The sequence below is a fragment of a genome, assembly GCF_019968955.1.
Source record: "MAG: Porospora cf. gigantea A chromosome Unknown PgA_NODE_312_length_22837_cov_331.742, whole genome shotgun sequence".
Classification (NCBI taxonomy): Eukaryota; Apicomplexa; class Conoidasida; order Eugregarinorida; family Porosporidae; genus Porospora; species Porospora cf. gigantea A.
The window spans coordinates 1-22,837 of NW_027151599.1; the positions used below are offsets into that span (position 1 = coordinate 1).

A 22,837-nucleotide genomic window follows, 5' to 3' on the forward strand; every position below is an offset into this window, starting at 1 on the left:
TTCTGAAGTCTTTCCATTGGGAACCTTGTAAGTTCCCTCAGACGGTTCTGAAGTCTTTCCATCGGAAACCTGGGAAGTTCCCTCGTTCGGTTTGGAAGTCTTTCCATTGGGAACCTTGTAAATTCCCTCAGACGGCAGCGCAGTGAAATTTTCAACCCTTTGTCGCAGCTTGCGTCTTCTGCGAAGAAACCGCCGAACGCGCTTCCAAATACCTGGCCGTTTCCAGATAATCTTGTCCGAGGGAGCAGGGACCGAAACATCAGGCGCTTCACACAAAGCGATCCGGGGCGCGCTGTCAGTCCTTGGCTCCTCCATAGGACTCGTGCAACTCAATGTTACCAGATTGGCACTGACAATCATAAGATGTCCTCGTGTCTTCTGTCGACAATTGCGGGTTACGATCATTTCCTCAAAATGAAAGTATTCCACAGTTTGTCAGTACGCAGCAGTCTGACCCAGGGCAACTGAGTAAGCGTGACGCTTCCACGCTGGCGGTCAATCTGCATATTCGCTGAATGCAGTACCAGATGCCGTTGGAGCCTATGGGGCAGAGCCGGGCTAGAGGCCCCAACCCGTGGGTAGTTGTACTTGTGATCCTGTCAGTAGTTCTGTTTACCACCCTCGTCGTCGCACTGGTCCTCTGTTTCCATTATCATGGGTGTTGTATGGCCGAGGTTCCAACGACCACCACCACTGCCGCGCTGACGTCGACCCATACAGTCCAAACCATCGACATTGGCGGAGTGAAACTGGAGTTGTCAGATACAGATGTGCGGGTTCTTCCCTCGTGAATGACGTGTTCCAACCGATGCATCTCTTTCTCCCTTCGTACTGTGATGTGGGACCTAACTTGACATGTAGTCTCAATCCTCACACATCCCGCGAGAAGTGAAATTGGCAAAATGCCCGTTGAGAGATTCCTCGCGGGGCTGCCGGAAGCGCGGCTTACGCTTCCCACGTTCGAGCCCCAGGACGAGCAGAATCCGCTTGTTGGCTTGGACGGAGATCACTATCGGCGTGAGTGCCCAATGTGTTGTGAGAAGGTGCGGTTGATCGCCGTGGGCACGTGCCCTCACTCGCTGTGCGTGGTATGCGCTGTGAGGCTGCGCGTGAAACAGAAGAAGCGGGAGTGCGAGTACTGCAAGAGCTTGAGCACTCAGCTGGCCGTGACCACTCAGATTGACGCCGAAACAATAATGGATGTCGACACCACGTCCTACGTTCATTGGAACCACGGAATGATCTGCGAAACTAAAAGCATTTCTCATCTCTGTCGCGATCTTGCGAGACCGTTTTTCTGCTGGTACGACGGAGTCGACTTCAAGTCTTTTAAGAAATTGCAAGCTCATCTGAGAAGCCAGTTTCGTCGGAAACTATGCGAACTGTGTGTATCTCATGGAGGTACAAAACTACTGGTGAGGGATTTGTTGGGTGGCTGATTCAGTGCGAGCACTACACATACGACAGCATCTACGACTTCAACAAACACAAGCGTGAAGGCGAGCCCAATCTGAGACCACCGATCGCCCCTCATCCGCGCTGTCCTTGGTGTCGATCGGACCACTTCGATCAGGAAGCGCTGGTAGACCATTTCGTAGGTCGTCCTGTCTCTTTTTAACCAGCGACAAGTACACTTTGAATGCTCCATCTGCTCAGCATCGCTGATACTTGCCCAGGAAGACCCAACTCCGGCAATGTTCCCGAACGTGCAGGAGCTGTTGCTTCACCAGGAGAGGCAACACTACCCCTGTCCCTATCATGATACCTGTTTGATGGTATGCTTCAAGTCTCCCTTTGACCTGCAAATGCACCTGAGCAAGACTCACAACGACTCGGGTGGATCTCTTACGAAGCGGGGGCGCGGCATACAAGTGACGCTGCAGGAATTGCAATCCGCCCATGAAGAGATGGAGCCCAGGGAGGGTCGCGGTGCCCGACGGAGGCTTCCACCGGAGAGACCTTCTGAGCGGTCTCCTCGTGAGCGAAAAAATGCTCAGGTCCTGGCACTGTCGAAGCAGAACAGGGATCTATTGAAGCGTCATGTCCTGTGGCGATTTAAGAAGCAGATTTCGGAGGAGGATCGCGTTGTAGCTGGCGAGCGCCTGCAAGAAGGCATCCTGCAGTTACCTGAGGACTTTCAGAAAAATACGGTCCGTTTGAGTCAGCAAATGCACGACCCCAGAATGACCCCCACAGCCATGTTTGACCTGGTACAGCACCTCGTTACTGTGGACGCTCTCCTTGCAGACGTGCCGCCTATTGATCTGTCCTGGCGACGGTTGCATGTCCCCACCTTTTGTGAGCTCATCTACCTGGTGGTAATATCATACCCCCTGGTTGGAAGGCGCCCCGCGATCGAAGCCGCCCTGAAGGATTTAGTATTCGACTCCGGAACCAGAACGGTTCGCGCGGCAGCGAAGCAGCCTCCTGCCCCTGCCATGCCCAGTGCTGTTCCCGACCCCACAGACGGCGTGCCTACGCCGTTCAGGAGTCGTGTGGTCATCAAAGACAGCTTCCAGAAGTCTTTGCAGCTGGCCTTGAAGACGCTCCGTCATGGCTGTCGCGCAGCGGTCACTCGACTGCCACCCAGCCAACAAGCTACCCTAAGCAACTACACCAAGGAGAGTCGACTGCAGCTGACTCCGCTTCATGAGGTGCTCAGCGATGCCATCGGTCCTCGAACCTGTGATCTTATCCTAGCGCTGCGGGCTGACTACTTCAGAGCTAAGATGTTGCAGGATGAACACCTTTGGGCTGAGCGGTGTTGGCACACGTTTATTGACGTGGGTCAAGAGCACCGCGATCTAGTCTCGGACTTTCTGATCATGTCTGACGAGCTGCCCGAACCTGTGTCCCCTGAAGCGAGCAACAGGCCTGAAGAATTTCCTACCCTGGACGGCAAGCCTGTCACGCCTAGGGTTAGGATACCTGAGAGGAGTAAACCTACCAGTGGCTGTGATTTTCCGTCGTTGGGTGATTCCATGCCGGATGTATACAAGAGGGTACCCCGTCCTAAGATGAGGCAAGTCACTACTAGAACGGTTTCATTGGCTGAGTTTGCCACTAAACCCAAGGTTGTCAAGAGAAACATGGTATTGACTCACGACGACGAGGCATTTCCGTCGTTGCTAACCGGTCAGGATGCTCAGTTAGATCGGGACAAACGGGTGGATCGGACATTCAAAAAGATGCTGGCTAAGAAAAAGCCTCTCTCCACCGCTGCTGTCGAGCCTGAGTTCCCCTCTTTAGGCGGCGACATTATCCAACGAGTACCACCAGTGAAGGCGGTGCCTGCCGTGAAAGCTGTCTCTCCTGCGTCCCGCCCCGTTCAAATCAAGCCGGACTTACCAGGAACCGTTTCTTTGGAGCAGTTCAACTTCCCCTCTCTTTCTGGTAACGCGCCTGTGGTCTCGCCCTCTCCTGGATCCACAGCTGTCGGTAGAGGGTTTCTCGGCGCACACCGCCCTGCTAGTCAGCCCAAACCGGAGTCCTCTCCCAAGCTCAGAAAGGCCGACGTCCCGCTTCTTACAGCGTTTCCATCTCTGAAGGATGATTGCTTGCCCGAGACGGCCACAAAGATGTGCTATTTTTGCGGCTCTCGACAAAGAAATGCACATGTTGTGAGTTGTTGGGCCTGCAGACGTTTTCTGAAGTAATGATGCCTAACATCGCAAAGCAACTCTGTTGTGATGTGGGAACCGGATGCACACGCGCGATAGACCAACAAGTGATTTGCGATAGTTCGCGAAAAACAGAGTATTGGATCGGCAAAAAAAGACCGACCGAAGAAAGAAAAGTCATCAGACACATCAAACCCATCCCAGTGAGAAGATAGGCTTCAACCGTCCGGTTACCCAATACATGTCTCACAAAGAACTTGGTTGTTCTTTGCTAACTATGGATTTAGTGCCCCTCTCACTGAAAACGCTGCGCGTCCGGGTGCCTCGCCTTCATCTTACCTTCAAGTCGTTTCCCATCGCCTCTCGTCACATCAGTCACCATCAATCCAAGTGCGTCTTTACGCCTGTTAGACGACCGATTCTACCACAGATTCGATGGGAAGCGACAGCGAGACTTAACAGTGCTTACCAACGAGAGGCCGATAAGATCCTACAGCACCTGGCTGAGCACTTCGAGAAGGCTAAGGAGGACGGCGCTGAGTGGATCGAAGCCGTCGACTTCGATGCAGGAGACGGCGTGCTCCAGGTCGACATTGTCGACAAGGTGGGTGAGTGAGGCTCTCTCGCATCCAGTTCGGAAATGACAGCAGTCTCTTGCTAAATAAGCACTACGTCACCACCCAAATATGGTACTCCTCTCCTGCGAGCGGCGCGAATTACTTCGAGTTCGACGATACCAACTCGTGGACGAGTTCCCGAAACGGTAAAACTATTATAGAGCAAGTGGTCGAGGATTTGGTTGCACTTACAGAGCGAGACATCTATGTACCCTGTGTTCGCGATCAGCAGTAGATACGCCAAAATCGCGATTTCCGTCGCTGATGTTGTGGGTGTTTAGGTTACATCGGATTCAGAAATCGGCATCGGAAGTCAGAAATGGATGCTATAATGCGGAGTAGGATCCTTAGGTCCCATTTGTCGTCTGGGATTCTACATGAGGACGAGAGGTACTCCGACCTGGAAGAGCCACCAGCTCAGACTGTGAACCTCAAAGACGCGCTATTGCCTCATACATATGACACAGGTGAGGCTTCTCGCAATCTCTTATGCTAGCCAAGGTCCGCAATCAAAAGCGTACGGAACTTTTACGAAGTGCCTTCTATCGTGATCTGGAGTTTAAATCTGAGTCTGAGTCTGGGTTGTCAGACGTGCCCAACAACCATCAGGAGTCTCATAGCGGCAGCCATTTTTTTGCTGAGTTAGATGAGCAATTGCAATTTCGCCACTCCCACTCCAATTCCAACAGCAGAACCAGCTCTCCAGAGAATCGGCCTCCGCCAAAACGAGCTCGGACCTCCGTTGGCGTGCGAACCTGCGACCGAACCCAGCGCTGCATGATCTGCTTGTGCACGGACATTGACAAGCCAAGTACCACTAACGCGTGCGCCCATGTATTCTGCTTTGAATGCCTGGTCAAGTGGTCAGAAATGACGAACAAGTGTCCGATTTGCAAGACGGAGTTCTCTCGGATAAAATCCAAAGCAGGGGGGACCACGCGTTCCATCCCCGTGGCCCGTAAGGATCTGCTTCGGCACCTACGGGATGAGGAAGATTACTACTGTCTACGTTGCGGCTCCTGCGAGTATGTTTATACGGGCTGCTTTGATTCAGACGTGGAGACGTCCTCTTGTTATGCGACGCTGTAGGCTGCACCAGGGCATGCCACACCTACTGTGTGGGCCTCGACTCTGTCCCGGAGGACGACTGGTTCTGTGAACATTGCCTACCCTACTTATCGGACATGGAGACGGAGTTGATTGAGGCAGACGATGAGACCAATCAGAGCACCCCTGTGCCGACTCAACAGAGACCTCGCCAACCAAGACGACGCAGGTTACGAGCTCTCGAGTCAAGCGACAACGAGCAGAGTCCCTCTTCACTGTTGAGCTCCCGCTCGGGTACGCGTACAGCGTTTGCGGCCAACCTCAGACTTCCACCCACCAATAGCTTATTCGATCGTGTGCGACAGCATGCTAGAGCCAAAGAGCCATCGCGCCGCTTCGGGGGTCAAGCCGTCGACATCGACGCCCTAAGCAGCGACACTGACGTCAAGCCAGATGAAGCCTTGCGTCGACTGAGAAATGGTGTGGTGTGAAGGGAGAATTGGCAGTTTTCCTCATGACTGCGCTTCTGGAGTCTGACGCGGTGGAATCCGCACTCTTGGACGTGTTAGCGCCATACAAAGTTCAGCTAGACCAAGAGATCCTGGCCTACGTGGTGGAAATGCTGGCCAGTGAGTTGTCGCTGGCTGAAATCCCTGAGGATACCTGTCTGGGTGACCTTATAGGCCCTTTCCTCGTCGACGCAAGGCTGAGCTCAGATGTGCTAGAGACAGTGTGTGAAAAGGTCCTCTATGAACTGCTGGCGTTGCTGCCGAAGGAGACATCCACCATGGAATTGCTGGATGAAGCCCTCACCCTGGGCGATGGCCTGGTGCAACAGAAGGGCTTCTACGACCCGATGCTGGGCATGGATGAGGTGCAACTGAACATAAACAATTCTATTCCTCTCGACGAGGCCGTGCGCTTGAAGAAGGCACAGGTCAAGGAGAAGCAGCGGCAGATGCAGCTGATGCAGCGTTGGGAGAAGGCTCGGGAGCCGCTTCCTGCGCCCACGAGGCGGCACGGCGACGTTCGCATCCGAGGCCTGACCGATATCATGGTGGACAAGTTCAATGTGGATGTGGAGGGCCGCTTGCTCCTAGAAGACGCTTCATTACGCATTGTCATCGGTCGCAAGTATGGTCTGCTTGGACGCAACGGTATAGGCAAGTCAACGTTTTTGTCGGCGGTGGCACGAAAGGCCATTCCCGGTTTGGCCGATGAGCTTACGATCGGTTGCGTTGAGCAAGAAGTCACTTTTGGCGATGACGTGACTCCGCTTCAAGCTGTCATGTCCGTAGATGTGGAACGCTGTGAGTTGTTGAATGAGGCGGAGGAGCTGGAGAGCAGGCAGGACGATCAATCTGGAGCCAGATTGCTTGTCATTTACGAGCGTCTCGAGTTCATCGACGCTCACAATGCGGAGGCGCAGGCCGCCACCATTCTTAGTGGACTGGGCTTCAACAGTGAAAACATGAACCTGCCCGTTAGATTCCTCAGTGGAGGATGGCGGATGCGAGTTGTCTTGGCACGAGCGTTGTTTGCGGCACCCGACTTGCTGCTGCTGGATGAACCTACCAATCATTTGGACCTGCACGCTGTTGCCTGGTTGTCTGACTACGTCGCCCACCACGTTCGCACGTGTATCATCGTTTCCCACGCTAGGCACTTCCTGAACGAGGTCTGCACAGACATCATCGACTACCGTGACATGAAGCTGATGTACTACAAGGGCAACTACGACGACTTCGAAAGGCTCCGGGCTGAACGGCTCACGAACCAGAGAAAGCAGTACGACGCGCAGATGGAGAAGCGTGCCCACATACAGAAATTCATCGACCGCTTCCGCGCCAAGGCATCGAAGGCCACCCTCGTTCAGTCGCGGATCAAGGCGCTCAACAAACTCCCTATGCTGGACGCCGTTGGACAGGATCCCACGACGGTTTTCAATTTCGGAGACCCTGAGGAACTCCCCATCCCTATCATGCAGGTCAACGACGTGTCCTTCAACTACGGGGATAACGCTCCAGTCCTCCGCGACGTGAACCTGTCCATTGATCTAGACTCGCGGCTGGCCATTTGTGGTGTCAACGGTTCTGGTAAGTCCACCCTGCTGAAGTTGATTGTGGGCTTGGAAGAAGCCAAGTCTGGGTTGATTTTGCGAAACGGTCGGCTGCGAATCGGCTACTTCGCCCAGCATCACATGGACCAGCTCGATCTGACGTTCAACGCTGTTCAGCAGCTGCAAGCGAAATTCCCCGAGGCCAACATGAACGATGAGGCGGCCCGCAACTACCTAGCTCGATTCGGACTTTCCGGTACGCTGGCTCTGGAGCCGCTGTATGTGCTCTCTGGAGGGCAGAAGTCACGGGTAGTCATGGCACTGTTGGCCTTCCCGAAGCCACATATCCTCGTGCTTGACGAACCGACCAACCATTTGGATTTGGACGCAGTTCAAGCCCTCATCGTGGCGCTCAATGAATTTCAGGGAGGCGTTGTTGTGGTAAGCCACGACGCGCACCTGCTCGAATGCCTAGTGGACGATGTTCTACACGTGGAACCGAAAACGCAGCATGTCGTGCGGTTCCGCTCGACATTCGGCAACTACAAGAAACTCCTGTTGAAGGGTGTTGACATCGAGACGTCGACTGAAGAGGACCTCATAGGCTTGTAGTGTACTCTGCTTCCCCCACGATGGTGAATTCCCGCAGAGTCTCCCAAAATGCTAGGCGTTCGTCGCCTTCAAGAGAATCTACCAGCTTGGCAGGCAGTACTTCGCCGGTGCTAAAAAGTCTTAGGGAGTGTACCTCAGAACCTTCAGTCCCAGGAAATCCATGTGCATCCCGAAGATTAATGGGAGGGCCTCGAGCCAGAAGCTGCTTGGTCTCCTTGGCGCAGGTAGAGTTGGCCAGTTGAGTTTTGTAGGTGGAGAATTGCGATCGTCGTAGAGATTGAATGCAACCCCAGCAGAAAAGCGCACCCCTCCAACGGTCCCCGTCGGAGGCTTGGAACTCCACGAATGAGCTGGAATCGATGTCCTCGAAGCAGATCAGGCAGGGGATCTCAGGCGGCACAGGGCGCATGAATGTCTGATTTCCGCTGCCGATTCGGATCAGTTTTGTTCTGACCCACATGATGCGATTCCTGTGCACACTACTCTCATACTTCGCTACTTTTTTTCATACCAAGGCTTGTTCGTGAAAAACAGCCAAAAACCACTACAATACATGCCCAAAAGGGATGGCCCCCTTCATCCATGCCGCGACACGAAACGCCCCAAGCTAGACTCCGCGCCAAAATGTGACCTCAGGAAAAGACCACTGGAAGCGCCGCTTCCTCCATCCAAGCGGCTCAAGTCGGAGACCCCACCGGAACTGGATGACGTTCCTGTGTGCAGAGCGATAGTCCCGTTCTCCCAGCCCATAGTCACGCACGAACTCCGAAGCCGAGCCCGCGACTGCTTAAGGCGGCTGCCGTTTTACTTGAACCCCTCAAATCCCGAAGACATGATTCGAAAGTCTTAAATTGTATCTGAAATTCGAATGCGCGTTTCTGAAACTTCTATCTCTTCCTACCAAGCGCTGCTTCCTCTTGTCGCTTCCACAGTGACACGCCGATATGCAACCGCCAAGCCATCTGCACCCGCCAATCCATCTGCAACCGCCAATCCATCTGCAACCTCCAATCGACATGCACCCGCCAATCCATCTGCACCGCTCTCGAATAAGTTCTTGACAGGAATCGTGATGTTGGTGAGCCACATTTTAACCGCAAATGGAAAGTCTGTGGTTGGGGATTCCACGATGACGCCCCGCAGAAACACAACGGACGGTACCACGATATCTGATGAATGGGCTGGTGGCTGGGCGAACGGAAAGATACGACCGACGGCTGAGGCGCCTCGCGGGACGAACGACGACATCGCAATGATGACGCTTCTCTACATCCTGCTCCCTATGCTATTAGTTGTAGCAGGTGTTGGAATCACGTCTGCCATCTGCTACAAGAAGGGCAAGTGCAGGCGGGGCGACGAGGAGTTGGGGGAGGGACCAAGAACGTCTGCTACAGACACTCTCACCGCTGCGGTCACCAACACCGTCGGGGTCAACACCAACACCGCCAACCAGGCAAGGATGTCCCAAACGTCTGCTTCGAACCTCACCAATGCCACCGACCAGGGCGCCCCGAACCACAGAACCTCCAGCTAAATTGGTGTCCGTTAGTGTTTAACTGAATGATTCGTGACATAAATGTTTCCCGTGCTGGTTGTGGCTGCGCTGGCAGCCAGCTCTGTGCGATTCGACACCTTCAACTGGCCCAGTGCAGCATCTGTGCCCTCTTTGACTGTCGACGACACGGAGCCGACTGAGGCGCTCACTTTGCCCCCGCCGGAATACTCCATGGACTTCTATCTCACCCAGCATCCAGGTTTTAACCTCGTATGTACCCTCAGCCTCTGCTGACAGCAGACCCGGCGCCAACGCGTGGTGTCGCTGTGCGATGAAGGTGCGGTGGACGGCCCGAAGCTTAGCGGAAGCCATCGCCTACGGGAGGGCATTTGGTGTCGCACTGTCGCGGAAGCTGCTGGGTTGAGGGTGGGAGACGAGGAGGTGCAGGTGAACGCCGCGGCGTCGAAGAGTAACCGGCGTCTTCTCAAGCAGTTTGTTAGGAGGGACTGGTGGGTGACTCGGTGCTTGCCGCACGCAGTCCTGACGCAGATAGCATCTTTCTGCATCTTTTTGAGCATTACGTAAGTACAACGCCTCGCTACGCACAGAATTACGCATGGCTTTTTACTGCGGTGTCCCACTGCCGACCGGAGTTGGACGCGTTCCTCTTTGTTGAGGGGGTCCGTCGGGGGATGAAGGAGGAGCGACTTCTATGGATGTGGCGTTTTTTGCAGGCGCAGTACCTCAAAAGTGGCGAGGTTGGTTGGTGTTACAGTCCTGGTGGCACTGACGTTTTCCGACGCATCATGGACGCGGAGCAATATCAGTTGGGTGCGGAGATCGCCGTGACACTACGTGCCGCCGCCTCCATGGACGTCGACAACTGTCTTGGCGGCGCCGAAGTTCGGATGTTGTTGAGAGGCAGGTACTATGAGGCCCTAGAGAAAGGCCTTTCGGAGATTACTATGGCGCAGTTGAGATCTGTGATGAGCGTCGTATTCAACAAGACGTGGAACAGTTTCAAAGTGAGAGAGTGTTACGGCATACATAGGCACAACACCAGAGCCAGCGCCAGCACCTCTACTGGTCGCACAGGCGCCGATCTAGCAAGCCGAAGCAGCCTCAGTGGCCCAGGATAGAGTTGAACTGGAAGCCGTCGCCAAAGGGGCACTATTGGGCTCTGCATATTGTTGGAGACGGGGTTGTGGGTCGCGGAGTGGAGATCACACCTGAGGAGTATGCCAGGGCCACTGCACGGAAGATGATGGAGAGTGCTCTCAATATTCTGCGCCCGCACGCCCTCCCAGCAGCAGTGCCCTCTGCGGCGTTCAGAGCTGCCGCGGGTCCACTATTTGACCATCCAGTCTGGGTGGAGCGACAGCAATCGACACGCATGGCACTCGTAGGGTCCGTGGTGCAGTCGCAGCCCTTCATTGAGAAATCACCACTGGACACGAAGACCTGGAATCGGTGGGAGGACTTTCGAAACTTCGGTTCATATGGAATGGCGCCCTTGGCCTTCTACCGTAGGAATGGAGCTCTCTGAGAGACAGCCAACGCGAACGTCACAGTGCCAAGCCAGTTGCTAGGCGTCCAGAAGATTTGGCCCTATCAAACCTCGCCCATGCTGGAGTACGCCTCCCTGCTAGCTGACCTCGGAGCCGGCATCTTGCACGGCAGCCCGCTGCTGCACCTCCTCGAGAGTGGGCGGGTGGAGGACTCCATCTCGATGTTCGCCTTCATGTCTGCGATGCTGGAGCACAACATTTGCGGAGGGGAGGTCGAACGGCAACTGCAGCACGGCGTGCTGGCTGCCGGAATCTCCGACTCCACGTCAGCCCATCCTTTACTGAGGAGAGCGCTGCTGGGTCCAAATTATCTGGTGTCCTCGTCCGTGAGCTTCGTGAGCGCTCGGTGAGAAAGAACTCATCTCTATAGCAGAGCCTTCAGCGAGAGCATAGCAGCCGCGGTCCAGTCCATCATGTCCTCCCTCACTTTCGATTGGCGAGTCTCGTCGGGCGAGATGCCGCTCGCAGCAGTGGTACGGGGGGTCGTGGAGCACCCCTACACCCTGGGTAAACTGGATAACGTGTTTGCCTGGCCCATGGTTTCAATATACCATGCCGATGACGTTTCTGAAAGTCTGGAGCATTTAGCGAAGAGTCCAGAATTCCACAGGAAGGACGAAATTCTATTGCGACTCTTAACATCGGATTCCTACACCCCAGACAACCGTACTCTCGGCGTCGTGACAGCAGTGGCGACGCTGGTGATCGCGCACGTGGCAGTGCAGTACCTGATATCCCACCAAGCCCGCTGGGGGCGGCTGGAGCTGTCCGACGTCTCTCGGGCAGTCCATGAAGCCGATCTGGGGTTCAGGCTGGAGCCCAGCCCGAAGGTGGTCTTCATCATTCTGAGGATACTGCTCTTGTTGTTCTGTATGCGAAGGCGGCGCATGGTAATCACCGTCTTGTTGCTCTGGACGGCTCTTTGCGTCTTTTCCGTGAGCGCCTGTGGGGCTGTCAACGCAGTATGCAAATCGCTGGTCATCCACGAAGCACGCGTCTGATTTCGTGGAAGACTGGAAACAGCGATTCGGATTGGACCATCCCGAGCTAGAAAAGACATGGAAGGAGTCCTGCAGTGTGAGTCCTGACGTGCAAGGAATTCTATGGTTGACCTTCTTCAGAGGGCTCTACAAAAGCGTGTTCTACCCCCCCAAGCCTCTTCAGGAATCGAAGTCAGTCGCCTTCCACACGTACGTGAAGGTTTGCAGAACCGGATTTGCGGCACACTGTCCCGCCATTCAATTTGCCCGAGTGCTCAAGCTGGTATGCGCCTCTGTCGTGATCATGGTGTCGCTAGCAGGGTCCATGTTTCCCCAAGGCTGGACCATCCTGTTCCACGACTCTCACACCTTCCACCTCTTAAGAAATCACCCGATACTGCTCTCGGTGTGCATGTACAGCTTCTTCTCCCTTTTCTTCGACTTTCTAATCGAACTGTTCGAACCCTTCGCAGCCGCCTGGGCTCTCACAGTCAAGCGGCAGCGGCAAGTGGGGCGCCTGGTGACTGCTATACCTGTTACCAAGCGGACTGTCGACAGCAGCGTCGCCAAGCATTGGGGCCTGACCTATCACCACCTGAACTGGAAGCCCCGCCCTCATCGCCTGTACGCTGAGGGTGACGAAGGTTACCTTTTCGATGACCTGGCCGTGGAGCCCACGGATGGAATGCACGACGTCACAGCGGTCAGCGACATAGAGGGTTGGGTGGCAGTTGCCTACTTCTTCGCCATGATCCACGCTTGTGAGGCCAAGCGAATCGCTTGGACCCTGCACTCCTACTTCCTCATTGGTGTGTGCGGCCTTGCAGGGGTTATCGTTACCGATTGGTTCGCCTTCGAGAGTCTGAATGCGGACCACGTTTTTCTTTCGATAGCAGTCATGGCATTCCTTCTTCACTGTTTCCTTATCGTGGGTGTGTTGGAGTTCCGTCGGCAGGAGGACCTCGAGGTCCAGTGGCTTCACCACTGGCGTGCCACTCTGCCGCTTGGAGCGGGGATGGGCAAGTTTCTAGATGGAGTTACCGCCACTATAAAGTCCACTGACATCGATTTCTACCCAGCAGTGGACTCCTTTCGCTCCTGGATTCTGCTGGCCTCGATTTTCGGGTGCTCCATCACTTTGCTGCTGCACTCCTGGAGGGATGCCGTCAGGATTGCCCTTTTGCGGCTTCCCACCCCCCTCAAGGCTCCATGGTGATGTTCGTGATGACAATTGGGTAGTTAATGTTGGTGTACATTACGATGGCTGTCGCGTTGGTGCTTACATCCAAGCCCACCTGTGACATTCACGTGTTGGTGAAGGTACCAGAGGACGCTCTGGCACCCAGAAGCAACACAGACCTTGACTGCTCCGTAGGACGCCGCGCAGAAGGAGCACCTTCAGTTAATGAGTTTGGTGACCTAGTAACGGACATTGTGTGTCGTAACTGGTGTGAGACAGCTCGTTCGGCGTACTGCTACGCCTCCGACAAGCCAGAAATGGTGTGGGAGTTGGAACGACCGAATGCAGTTGAGCGCAAGCGCGTATCATGTCATGTGTCGGGCGGACAACGCGCATCCAACATGCATTGAACCTCCGTGTCACCAGGCCCAAAAAGGTAACGGGTGCTTCGACCTGATCCAAGCCTGGTACGCCAGGTACTGTGAGTATCCAGTGTGTCGGCATTTTGAAGAGTTTGAAGGCTCCACAGATGAAGTTGACTGCTTCGTCAGAGAGACTGACGCGCCCACTCGGCAGCCAGACACAGAGACCGCGACCACCAGCAATTCCACGACGGAGAGTTCTCTGTACGTTACACCGGCCCACAAGATCGGCGAGAAGACCGTCGTTGCCGGAGGGTTCGCAGGCGCCATCATGGGCAGCGCGCTGATGCTATGCGTGAACTGCCAGCCACAACACCTGCTGGCAGCCGCTGAAATGGGTGAGTTTGGTGGCCGTATCGCATTTAGTCGAGGAGGTTGAGGATATGCTAGACGACCACGTGTCCAGCGACCGACAGCGGGCTCAGCAGGTCCTGGACTTGATTCAGAAGTCTGCGGAGTTGGAAGCGTGAGTTGGAAGCGCGTTTTAAGAGTCCTGGTCTCTGGCGGACTTAGAATGCGAGCTTCTACGTGTTTGGGTTTCCGTGTTCAGAAGGCCGCTATCCACAACAGCAGAAAACCCCGACGGCAGCTTGGGAGCTGGACCGGTCGTGGCCGGGTCATCCCCGCCACCAACTTTCCGGCAGAAATCGTAGAACACATGTAGCGGGGACCGAGTCTCACAGAAGATTCCGGTGGCTACCTCACGACCGTTCACTAGGCAGGTTTTGGTGGGCAACTGCAGCGTTCCGACCTGGTCGGGAAGGAAGTAGCCCGTATCCAGGTTGGGTACCTGGCTCAACGCGTTTAACCGGCGCTTAGTCTTCCGACGTGAAGTCCGTGCCTGGTTTTTCCGGCTCTCAAAATCTCGCCAATCCGCAAGACCGAACGCAGAAGGAGTTCCTTGGTGGCGGAGAAGCTTTGCAAGCTCCGGGACGCTCCACACGCCAATTCGCAGCCGTGAGCGATCTGGGTCTCTCATAATTGACAGCACCGGCAGTAGTGCCGTCAGCACGACGAGCAGCTTCGCAGTCTGGTGCCTCCGTGTTGGAGGCACCACCTGTGTGGGTTTGCCAAGCGCCTCGTATAGGCGTTCCAGTGGCTTGGCACCTGGCCCCTCAGACAGGATGGACAGCTGGGTGTTGGCGACAAACATCAGCACCATTTCCACCACAGTGTCGTGCCAATCAGGTTTGGAGGTGGTCAACTCCGCAAGCTTCTCCAGCAAAGGATGCACCAGGGCATCTTGTAAGTCGTGGGGCCTCTGGTAGAACGCCTTGGTCAGGTAGTCCAGGCTGAGAAGGTGCTTCATTCTGTGTCAATGATGCTTGTGCGACCCACCCGTAGTAAAAGTCCACGCACTGGCGACTGGTTTTTCCAGGGACTGCCTGGCTGATACGACGGAAGTTTTTGGGATAGGCCACGTAGCGCTCGACAAAAATCGCGATCTGCGAGAACGACCATATCTGCCTAGTAAGCGTGAGGGTGTGAGTCAAATAGGGATCAGGGTCTGGCCGCATCAGCGAGCTCACCGAGATCTCGCGCTGGTCGAACACGTAGAAAGCGTCGACTGAACGCCCAAGGTTGGCCAGGCTGCCGTACCATCCTGGAGGCGCACCGGGAACGTTAGTGAAGAGAGCGTTCATGTAGGAGAGTTGCCCTGGTTTGGACTTCAGGTCCGGAGGCCGTTTTCTATTGAAAGGCGTGCTGTCTGTCGATTGTCCTGCACTCACGCTCGGTGCTTCCCATAAGGACGAACAATGCCATCCAGACCCAATGGAATCTCCGCGCAGTTCAATCGTTTCACCTGGCTGGAGGGAAAGTTCGGTAGATCCACTGGGACGTGGCTGGGTTTCCAGGTGGGATCGCGTGTAACATATCCCATTGGACAAGGCACTAGGCGGTCGCGCCAGCCTGCAGATGCCCGAAAAGGCAAGGATCCCCATTCGAGCGCGTCCGAGCGTCGCATGTCTTCTACAGGCGTCACCACATCACGCACCCAACTCTTGTGTACCTGCCGGAGCAGTGGCCGCAGGGCTGCCTCGCGCTCGTGCCACTCGCCGATTCGCTGACGGATCACTCGGTTGCAGGATCGGTCAGAGGTCTCCACTGAGATGTCGGGAGGCGTGGGCAAGGGGATAGGTGGCAACTCTTCTGACTCGTCGGAATCCGTAAGTTCCCACTCGATAATTGGTAGCGAGACGCCTTTCTGACAGAGGTAAAACTCAGGTAGCGATTTGCGAGGACACAGACTGGTCACTGGGTCGCAATGTAGGAAGTCCAGACTGGTGGGAATCTCATCCGGTAACTGCGGGTTCTGCAGTCCACTGACAAAGCTAGCGGGGAGCAGCTCTGCTACGACCAGAACGCCATCCAGAGTGGCAACTCCTATCTCCTCCATTAGGATGCTGAAATGCCGCAGGATGTCGGTTGTTGCAGGCTTAAACAGCGATAGACTGGCGCCGTTCTTGCTCGCTTTAATCACGTCGAAGAACTTGACCTGCAGATCCGTCCACACTTCCCATACGGAACGTACATCAGGGTCGGCTGTGCTGTTGACGAGACAAAGTAACAGGTAGCAGAGAACAATGCGGGTGTCTCCCCAGAGTCCGACATCCAAAGGTACGAACTGTGCCTCGGTTTCGGTTGATTGCCACGGTTCCAAGTTCTGGACTATCGCCAGACAAAGGTACCAGACGAATTGCTTGTACTGTGTTGAGCGTGTCAGTGGTGCCTTCCCCAGAGGCCTAGGCGCCGATAGCAGGCGTCTGTACGCGCCAAGAAGCACGATCTCCCGGTTAACGGTCTCCTCCAGCTTCATAAGGATTGGCACGCTGTCTGCTGTGACACCCTCTGAAAAGGACTCCAAGGACCGCAACGGAGCCCAGATGAACTGGTCTATCAGCCCATCACACGGGGTTGTGGTTTTGGGGCGCTTAGGCATGCTTTTCTGAGGACTCGGGTGGCTGCGTTTTCTCCTCCGCGGAGCCTCGTCGGAGCTAGTCTGGGAGTCCTGAGGTGGGAGAAGCGGAGGCTCATCCGATAGGAGCTCGTGCTTCATGTCGGAAAGGGACGCAGGGCGAGGGGCGTCGAGGCTGCCTGCGGGCCTCAGAGTCGGGCCCGCGGGAGGCAAAGAGAACGCCGACTCTCCCTTGACGGCAACCCTTTCTGTGGAAACCTGCGCTCTGAGCTGAAGAGGCGAGTTCCGGGATGCACGGAAGGCCGACCTCTGAAATGGAGACCGACTCACAAGCTCTGGCATGAGCGGCTTCACAGGCTGAGGGGACTCGTGTGTGGGCATAGCGTGGGTCCGATTTGGTGCTACAACTGCCATGGTCGCTTTGGCATGAAGCGTTGTTGTCGCAGGAGTCTTGTACTCGTGCAGCATGGTGTTTAGCCTATGGAGGACGCCAGCGTGATCTTTCAGACTCCAGCGGGGTGTAAGGTCAGTGGGGGCGGGAAGGGACCAGACTGGTGGATGGACCCAGCGGTGTAGATCCGGTGAGTCCCACCTTGAATGGCTGGGCCTCTCACCCTGGTCGGGAACATCCCATCCAGAGCGAAATCTCTGTTGGCCAGTGTACCTTGACTCCCGGCGCCCCCGTCTTGATTCCTCGTTGGAAGGCGGGTTCCAGCGGCTCTCCTGAGGCGGTGTCCGATCACGGCCACTTCCACTCCTTCCGCTCACTGGCCGGTCACGCCCACTCACAAGCCGGTCACGTCTCCTTGGAGAGGGCGAGCGATTCCAGTGGCTTGCCCAACTTGGATCTCGGTGCGTTCTTTGGCGTTCATCTGGTGACCAGCGTCTGCGCTGGTTCCTAGGACGTCGACGATTAGGGCCATCGTAACCTCCATCCCTCTGCATGCGCTCGATCAAATTTGGGAGATTCGAATCTTGATTGATGGATGAGTGGGAGTCCACAGGAGCGAAAAACAGCTTCTCTCTGGTGCGCTTCGGCAAGGAGCTTCTCTCTTCCAGTGTGCGTTATCTGTCGGACATCGGTGTCGACGACACGAAGACACTTATAATCGACTATCGCGTGAGGTCTCGTCTCAACTCACACAGGCATTTCTCTCGCAACTGAAGTCTCCGGAGTGCGCGCCGATCGTCGCTTTACTTCGGAAACAGGTTGATGCGATAGTCAGTTGCCGAAAGACGGATGAGGTCGGAGACAGATTCCAGAAGGCTGTCGACGCGTCCTGCTCTGCGCTCGCTCGCCAAGCCACCTTGAAGCACGTTCCTGCCGAGCTCTTAACTGAGCACACTGAGGCTTTTATTGCGGCAAAAGTGGCACCTCACGTGCTGCGACTGGTGGAGACGACTCCACTCAGGTTGGAGGATCAACGGCTACAAAAGAATTTGAATGTCCTTCGGGTGTTCGGATTGACTTTAACTCAGTTGGAAGTGGACGAACTCCTTCTACCTCACAAGCTGCGCGCACCGCTGCTGTCTATGGTGGGGGAACTGCTGGCAGCGACGAAAGCAAATACAGTGGGCAAAGTCAGCAATGTAGAAGCAGGCCCCTCGTTCAGTTCTCGTCTCGCTCCTAAATTGCAGTCGAGTGGTTCTGAGTGTCATAGAGTATGCCCTTAAAGACAACCCGAAAACAGTGGACGACATGATAGCCTGTCTGGTCTGGTGCCTGGTTCATGCGGACTCACCCCAGGAGGTGTACAACCTGCATGTCCGCTCAGAGTACGTCCAGTTGCTGCGTCATCCGTCACTGCTCAAGGGAGAGCACCGCTACCACCTGACGCTTATCGTGTCCGCGGCGTCATTTGTGGCAGCATTTGATTTCAAGGACGACGAACGCAAGAACATCCCCCTGCGATTGACAGAAGAAGAAGGGGCGCGCCTATTTGGGGTCGCTAAATCAAGCCATCACTTCCACGTGGCATAGAGGTACAATGACGTAAAACCACCCTTCTCCGTCGCCGAAAAGCCCATGGTGAGCTGCTCATCTGCATCGTCATCTGCCGTCGGGCTTGGATAATAAAGCACGCCGAGACCAGGTATCGGCCGCACCTTGAAACCCAGATGATAAAAATCAATTGCGTCTTCGTCCATCTCAGTCAGCATAATACGCATGGCAGCTTTACGACCAGGCATATCTCTAACCTGTGGGATCTCCACGCCAGCGGGCTGGCAGGTCATTACCACCTTGGCAATGTCATTCACATTTACCAGCATCACGTGGGCAATGCGACGCAGGAGCTTCTCCAGTAAAGGGCCGCGGCAGGGTAGCTGAACACACGGAATATCGCCATCGGCGGAGCTAGTAAACCCCGCATCTTCGAATGGGACCGGGCGGCAAGCGCCAGAGAACCCTGCGACCAGGGAGGAGCACTCCTCTTCGGTGAGCAAATTGTCAATCATCCGCACCTCGGGCTTTTTGTATACGCGAGTAACGTGTAGTGTCCGAAACCGATCCTCCTCCTTGATTCGAATCCGCCTCACGACCTCCTGAACCAGCTGGTCAAAGTTTGGATCGACTGCCTCCTTAGACTGGTTGGGAGTGGGGTTAGGATTGATTTGCAAGTGCTGCTCCAGGGCATTCACCAGCATGTCGGCCCCACCGGGCAAATCGAACTGCGGGTTCATCTCAAGAAGCTTGCGCTTCACCTGGTTTCTGTCTACGAACTGCATGGGTTCCGGCTTCGCCAGGTCCAGGTGGACGTTGTTTGCCAAGTCGAGATTGCGTTGGTTTGTAGAGTTCACGATGCTCATCACTTCGGCAGGATCAGCATCCGCAAGCGCCGCCTTGTCCAAGGTTACGGGTTGCATCGCCTGTCTCACTCTGGCCATGTCCAAGCTGTGCTTCGGAGTAGACTGACCGTCCATCTCACCATCAGCGTGGGGGACCTCGGGTTGCATGCGTGCAGGCAGCTTGACGTTCTGTTGGTACTGGGGTAATCGCGGGTCGAATCCCCCTCCCACACTCCTGACAGAGGCGGCTCGAGGGCGTTCAGGGCGCATCTGCCTTTGCATAGACTTTGCCATCCTAGGGGGGTAGGACGGCTCGGCCCTTGCCGGGTGGTAATTAGACCGGTAGTGGCAGTAAGGGTCGTTGGGCATGTAACCGTAGTCTCCCGCATACTCCTCCTCCTCCTCGTCATCGTCGTTCTCATCCTCCCAGACGATGGGAGGTTCCCAACGAGGCCGGTGGCGCCGTCGCGGGCTGCGCAACCCTGACCTCATCACGAGATCCTCCAGCTGCTGGAGGCGATGAAGAATTGCGTCAACATCGAGCTCGCCATTAGGAGCCATGTACTCCTGAAAACGGCGAGGATGGCGCCTCCGGTTAACGGGAGTAGAGAGGCTCCGGTTGATTTCGCGACGTCGCGGCTCGTGGAAGACATCCGAGTGGCTCAGGGTGGAAACTGTTGGTCTGCCGAGGGGTGAGTTCGTCGCTGATGCGGGCATGGGAGGCTGGAATGTGGCAGCGTTGGGCCTACGGTACCTCGACTCAGTCTGGACAGCCGGCCGAATCGAGGGGCGAACTGGGGCCTCCGAGGCCCGGTACATGAGCTGCGGGATGTACACCGCCTCGTGGCTCGGATCCACTGAATGAGGAGCGCGCGAAACCGCTCGGGGGAGCGGATCGTGCCCTGGATACCCGACATGAAGGGGGACATGTTGGACAGGGGGGTACTGTGACGGCCATTGCTGCCTGAAACTAGGAGGGCTGTACGAATGTGTGGACATCCCTGAGACAGAAGGCGCGTAGTGGTCGACCACCCGAGGCGGCGCTTCAACCACACGTCTACGCCGGCCGTCTCGAGCCATGCTGAGTCAGGCTACATTCCTATTATCACCTTTCTTGGTAAGTAGAGCGGGGTCGAGGCGAGTAATCCGGCTGCACATGGTGACGGTAGCCGCTTTGGTGGCTCGCCAGAGGAGCACGTGACGGCTGATGCATTGTTATTCGAAATTATTATGGGACTTGTATACTCATCAATACATCTATTTGGGTTTGGTCTTCGCGCTTTTGGCGCTCTTCACAGAGGCGCTCTTCACAGAGTCGTTCTTCACAGAGGCGCTTTTCATAGAGCTGCTCCTCGCTGAGGCCCCCGAGTTCTTTGCAGACACGGAGCTCCTGGCAGAGGCTGAGCTCCTGGCAGGCTTCTTGGTCTTCCGTGCGTGTCCTCCCTTCTTTTTGGCTGCAGGCCGGGGCTTCCTCTTCGTATGCACGAGCTTCGACTCCTTGATCTGACTCAAATTAAACGTCTTGGCCGCCACAGTACCCACATACTTGTTGTACGCTTTTCGAGCTATATCCTCGTGCTCTTCCAGCTGTTTCTCAATCTCATCAGGCATCTTCATCACCTCATACCCATCGTTCGTTCGCTTTTCTGACTTGACAAACTTTTTCAGAGAGCGCTCGTGCAGGGCGTCAGCCTCAGAAATGAACTCCAGACAGAGCGTGGGCTTACGCGAAATGTCCTCAAGCCATGTGATGAAGTCCTGCACACTGACGTCTTCCAGCTCCTGTGCCACGTTCAGCTCCTGCTGATCTGTACCTGCCACGATAGCCTCGAACGTCCTTTGAATCCTGTCCATGGGATGTGAGACTTCGCGCATAACGGAGTTCTTCATGAAGTTGAAATCTTGTTCAAGGATTTCGCGATCCTTCTTGTCGCTGACTTCGTTGATGAATTCTCTAATCGATGTTTGGCCTTTGAACTGGGCCGTCCCCAGTGTGAGCCACCGCAAGTGAATTTGGAAGGTTCCGATCTCCCTGAATACAGAGAGGTCCAGATGGAAGTACTCGCTCATTACCGGATCGTTGAGCGTCGTCAACGCCTGCTGGAAACTGGCAATCAGTTTACGTTTGAAGAGCTGCACAAAGAATATCTCTGCGGGGCTGGACGGGTCAAAAGGGAAGGCCATGCAGGAACTGCTGGCGTCCAGACCGCGAATGGGCTTGCCAACCAGACATAAGCGCTTTCCAGGGCCACACACGTCTGCCAGTTGTCTGATGACCACCGGAGATCCCTCCGGCACAGCAACGTCGTCGGGGTCCACAAGCTTCAGCAAACTTTTCGCGTTGTCTTTGGTGGGCGCAACAATCAGGCCCCGCTCAAGCCGAACATCCTGCTTCTTCAGCCCTTTCTGGACGGCCTCGGCGTCAAGACCCATAGTCTCCTGCATCTGCTTGTAAACGGAAACTTGGTTTGGCATTACGATGCTGCGCAAGCACCGCTGCTGATGGTATATCTCTTTGAGCGCGACTCTAGTATCCGTACGAGTCTTTGCGTTCAGGTGTTTGTACAGGTATTCCTGAAGATACATGATGAAGCCCTTGCCAACTTTGGGTGGTTTGCTGGCGCGGGCTGCAACAGTCTTCATGAACTCCTTCACTTCCTTCTCGGTACCGCTGAAGTTGACATGGATCGTGCCGTCGCGTCCAATCAGAGGAGCAGCGGACGTGATTAAGCCCAGAGGTCGCGCATGCGCCTCGACATCCTCGGATTTTTCAGCTGCTAGGGCCTTCTCGGATTGGAATAGCGTCTGGGCGAAGAGATCCAGCATGAAGGAGTCCTTGGTGGACGTCTCTTGGTGGCGGCGCAACCCAGGAACCTCGAATATCAGCCCCACTCCAAATGTCCCGTTCATGTTGCCCTGCGGACTTTCCATCCAGTACACGGATTTGGTTCCGCTGATTTTCTGCGCCGGAGAAGTCGTAGCCTTCTTCACAACTCGTGCTGTGTTTGTCCCCAGCGCTTTTCCGCCTCTCATGGATTTTACGCGGTTGGTCATGGGGCCCATCATTTGACCTTTTGCTTTCGCGTCGAACAACTTATCTGCCGCAGCATGATCAACCTTGCGTTGACTTGGGCCTGTTGTCGGAGGAGCGACCAGCGAAGCTCTCTTAGTAGATGTCGGCTGGGTCTTCACTGACGCCTTTTTGGCGTCACTCTTGGTGTTAATCGCAGAAGCACCCGCTGCTCCAATGAGGGGAACTACGGTCGCCACTGCTCGTTCAGCATTGGTAGAGGTTTCATTTAGGCCTGCGACGATGTGAGTACTGTGAAAGAAGGCAGCCCGACTTACGCATGAGGGGCATATATCCCGCAGTTACTTGAAATAACAATAATTTATGATCTTCGGCACCTGGGTCGAATCTTATGCGTTGTGACATAAAAAAATGGTGCCACCACCCCTAGAATGAATCGCTCCAAGTTGTACAGACAACATGGAGATAGAGGAGGTGCGAAATTGTTGCCAACTCTCAATGA

At 55.3% G+C, this 22,837-nt stretch overlaps 10 protein-coding genes across 26 annotated transcripts; 7 read left to right on the forward strand and 3 right to left on the reverse strand.

Annotated features, from left to right (window-relative positions):
- Positions 1 to 515: 515 nt before the first annotated feature.
- On the forward strand, positions 516 to 791 carry KVP18_001923 (uncharacterized protein; the record flags this gene model as incomplete). The annotated part of the gene is made up of 1 exon (XM_067952423.1): positions 516 to 791. The coding sequence occupies one exon, from the start codon at positions 516 to 518 to the stop codon at positions 789 to 791; it is 276 nt and encodes a 91-aa protein (XP_067809963.1).
- Positions 792 to 902: 111 nt separating this feature from the next.
- On the forward strand, positions 903 to 7,955 carry KVP18_001919 (uncharacterized protein; the record flags this gene model as incomplete). 7 transcript variants are annotated; one of them, XM_067952413.1, is made up of 9 exons in its annotated part: positions 903 to 1,415; positions 1,445 to 1,594; positions 1,623 to 3,620; positions 4,051 to 4,224; positions 4,254 to 4,468; positions 4,535 to 4,704; positions 4,734 to 5,262; positions 5,292 to 5,764; positions 5,791 to 7,955. In XM_067952413.1, 9 exons carry the CDS (start codon positions 903 to 905, stop codon positions 7,953 to 7,955), a joined length of 6,387 nt encoding a protein of 2,128 aa, XP_067809953.1. The 7 variants fall into 7 exon arrangements, with proteins under 7 accessions (XP_067809953.1, XP_067809958.1, XP_067809954.1 ...); XM_067952418.1 differs by lacking the exons at positions 1,445 to 1,594; positions 1,623 to 3,620; positions 4,051 to 4,224; ... (3 more) ...; positions 5,292 to 5,764; positions 5,791 to 7,955 and having other exon boundaries at positions 903 to 1,439; XM_067952414.1 differs by lacking the exons at positions 903 to 1,415; positions 1,445 to 1,594; positions 4,051 to 4,224; ... (3 more) ...; positions 5,292 to 5,764; positions 5,791 to 7,955 and having other exon boundaries at positions 1,695 to 3,656.
- Positions 7,956 to 8,508: 553 nt separating this feature from the next.
- Positions 8,509 to 8,805, forward strand: KVP18_001920 (uncharacterized protein; the record flags this gene model as incomplete). Its single annotated transcript, XM_067952419.1, has 1 exon — positions 8,509 to 8,805. The coding sequence occupies one exon, from the start codon at positions 8,509 to 8,511 to the stop codon at positions 8,803 to 8,805; it is 297 nt and encodes a 98-aa protein (XP_067809959.1).
- Positions 8,806 to 9,084: 279 nt separating this feature from the next.
- Positions 9,085 to 9,489, forward strand: KVP18_001922 (uncharacterized protein; the record flags this gene model as incomplete). Its single annotated transcript, XM_067952422.1, has 1 exon — positions 9,085 to 9,489. The coding sequence occupies one exon, from the start codon at positions 9,085 to 9,087 to the stop codon at positions 9,487 to 9,489; it is 405 nt and encodes a 134-aa protein (XP_067809962.1).
- Positions 9,490 to 9,531: 42 nt separating this feature from the next.
- KVP18_001917 (uncharacterized protein) lies at positions 9,532 to 13,214 on the forward strand (the record flags this gene model as incomplete). Of its 6 annotated transcripts, XM_067952407.1 has the most annotated exons (7): positions 9,532 to 9,720; positions 9,751 to 9,959; positions 9,989 to 10,475; positions 10,502 to 10,976; positions 11,004 to 11,364; positions 11,392 to 11,953; positions 11,982 to 13,214. In XM_067952407.1, 7 exons carry the CDS (start codon positions 9,532 to 9,534, stop codon positions 13,212 to 13,214), a joined length of 3,516 nt encoding a protein of 1,171 aa, XP_067809947.1. The 6 variants fall into 6 exon arrangements, with proteins under 6 accessions (XP_067809947.1, XP_067809943.1, XP_067809946.1 ...); XM_067952403.1 differs by lacking the exons at positions 9,751 to 9,959; positions 9,989 to 10,475; positions 10,502 to 10,976; ... (1 more) ...; positions 11,392 to 11,953; positions 11,982 to 13,214 and having other exon boundaries at positions 9,532 to 9,744; XM_067952406.1 differs by lacking the exons at positions 9,532 to 9,720; positions 9,751 to 9,959; positions 11,004 to 11,364; positions 11,392 to 11,953; positions 11,982 to 13,214 and having other exon boundaries at positions 10,143 to 10,589.
- A 26-nt stretch (positions 13,215 to 13,240) lies between these two features.
- Positions 13,241 to 14,070, forward strand: KVP18_001921 (uncharacterized protein; the record flags this gene model as incomplete). Of its 2 annotated transcripts, XM_067952421.1 has the most annotated exons (3): positions 13,241 to 13,498; positions 13,527 to 13,938; positions 13,967 to 14,070. In XM_067952421.1, 3 exons carry the CDS (start codon positions 13,241 to 13,243, stop codon positions 14,068 to 14,070), a joined length of 774 nt encoding a protein of 257 aa, XP_067809961.1. The 2 variants fall into 2 exon arrangements, with proteins under 2 accessions (XP_067809961.1, XP_067809960.1); XM_067952420.1 differs by lacking the exon at positions 13,241 to 13,498 and having other exon boundaries at positions 13,521 to 13,938.
- Positions 14,071 to 14,084: 14 nt separating this feature from the next.
- On the reverse strand, positions 14,085 to 16,985 carry KVP18_001918 (uncharacterized protein; the record flags this gene model as incomplete). Of its 3 annotated transcripts, XM_067952410.1 has the most annotated exons (3): positions 14,085 to 14,910; positions 14,939 to 15,304; positions 15,331 to 16,898. In XM_067952410.1, 3 exons carry the CDS (start codon positions 16,896 to 16,898, stop codon positions 14,085 to 14,087), a joined length of 2,760 nt encoding a protein of 919 aa, XP_067809950.1. The 3 variants fall into 3 exon arrangements, with proteins under 3 accessions (XP_067809950.1, XP_067809951.1, XP_067809949.1); XM_067952411.1 differs by lacking the exons at positions 14,939 to 15,304; positions 15,331 to 16,898 and having other exon boundaries at positions 14,085 to 14,909; XM_067952409.1 differs by lacking the exons at positions 14,085 to 14,910; positions 14,939 to 15,304 and having other exon boundaries at positions 15,327 to 16,985.
- Positions 16,986 to 17,499: 514 nt separating this feature from the next.
- On the forward strand, positions 17,500 to 18,191 carry KVP18_005148 (uncharacterized protein; the record flags this gene model as incomplete). Its single annotated transcript, XM_067949519.1, has 2 exons — positions 17,500 to 17,637; positions 17,664 to 18,191. 2 exons carry the CDS (start codon positions 17,500 to 17,502, stop codon positions 18,189 to 18,191), a joined length of 666 nt encoding a protein of 221 aa, XP_067809964.1.
- Positions 18,192 to 18,479: 288 nt separating this feature from the next.
- On the reverse strand, positions 18,480 to 20,384 carry KVP18_001915 (uncharacterized protein; the record flags this gene model as incomplete). 2 transcript variants are annotated; one of them, XM_067952399.1, is made up of 1 exon in its annotated part: positions 18,480 to 20,384. In XM_067952399.1, one exon carries the CDS (start codon positions 20,382 to 20,384, stop codon positions 18,480 to 18,482), a length of 1,905 nt encoding a protein of 634 aa, XP_067809939.1. The 2 variants fall into 2 exon arrangements, with proteins under 2 accessions (XP_067809939.1, XP_067809940.1); XM_067952400.1 differs by having other exon boundaries at positions 18,480 to 20,021.
- A 177-nt stretch (positions 20,385 to 20,561) lies between these two features.
- On the reverse strand, positions 20,562 to 22,740 carry KVP18_001916 (uncharacterized protein; the record flags this gene model as incomplete). Of its 2 annotated transcripts, none has more annotated exons than XM_067952402.1 (2): positions 20,562 to 22,609; positions 22,653 to 22,740. In XM_067952402.1, the coding sequence occupies 2 exons, from the start codon at positions 22,738 to 22,740 to the stop codon at positions 20,562 to 20,564; spliced, it is 2,136 nt and encodes a 711-aa protein (XP_067809942.1). The 2 variants fall into 2 exon arrangements, with proteins under 2 accessions (XP_067809942.1, XP_067809941.1); XM_067952401.1 differs by having other exon boundaries at positions 22,653 to 22,665.
- Between the last annotated feature and the right edge of the window lie 97 nt (positions 22,741 to 22,837).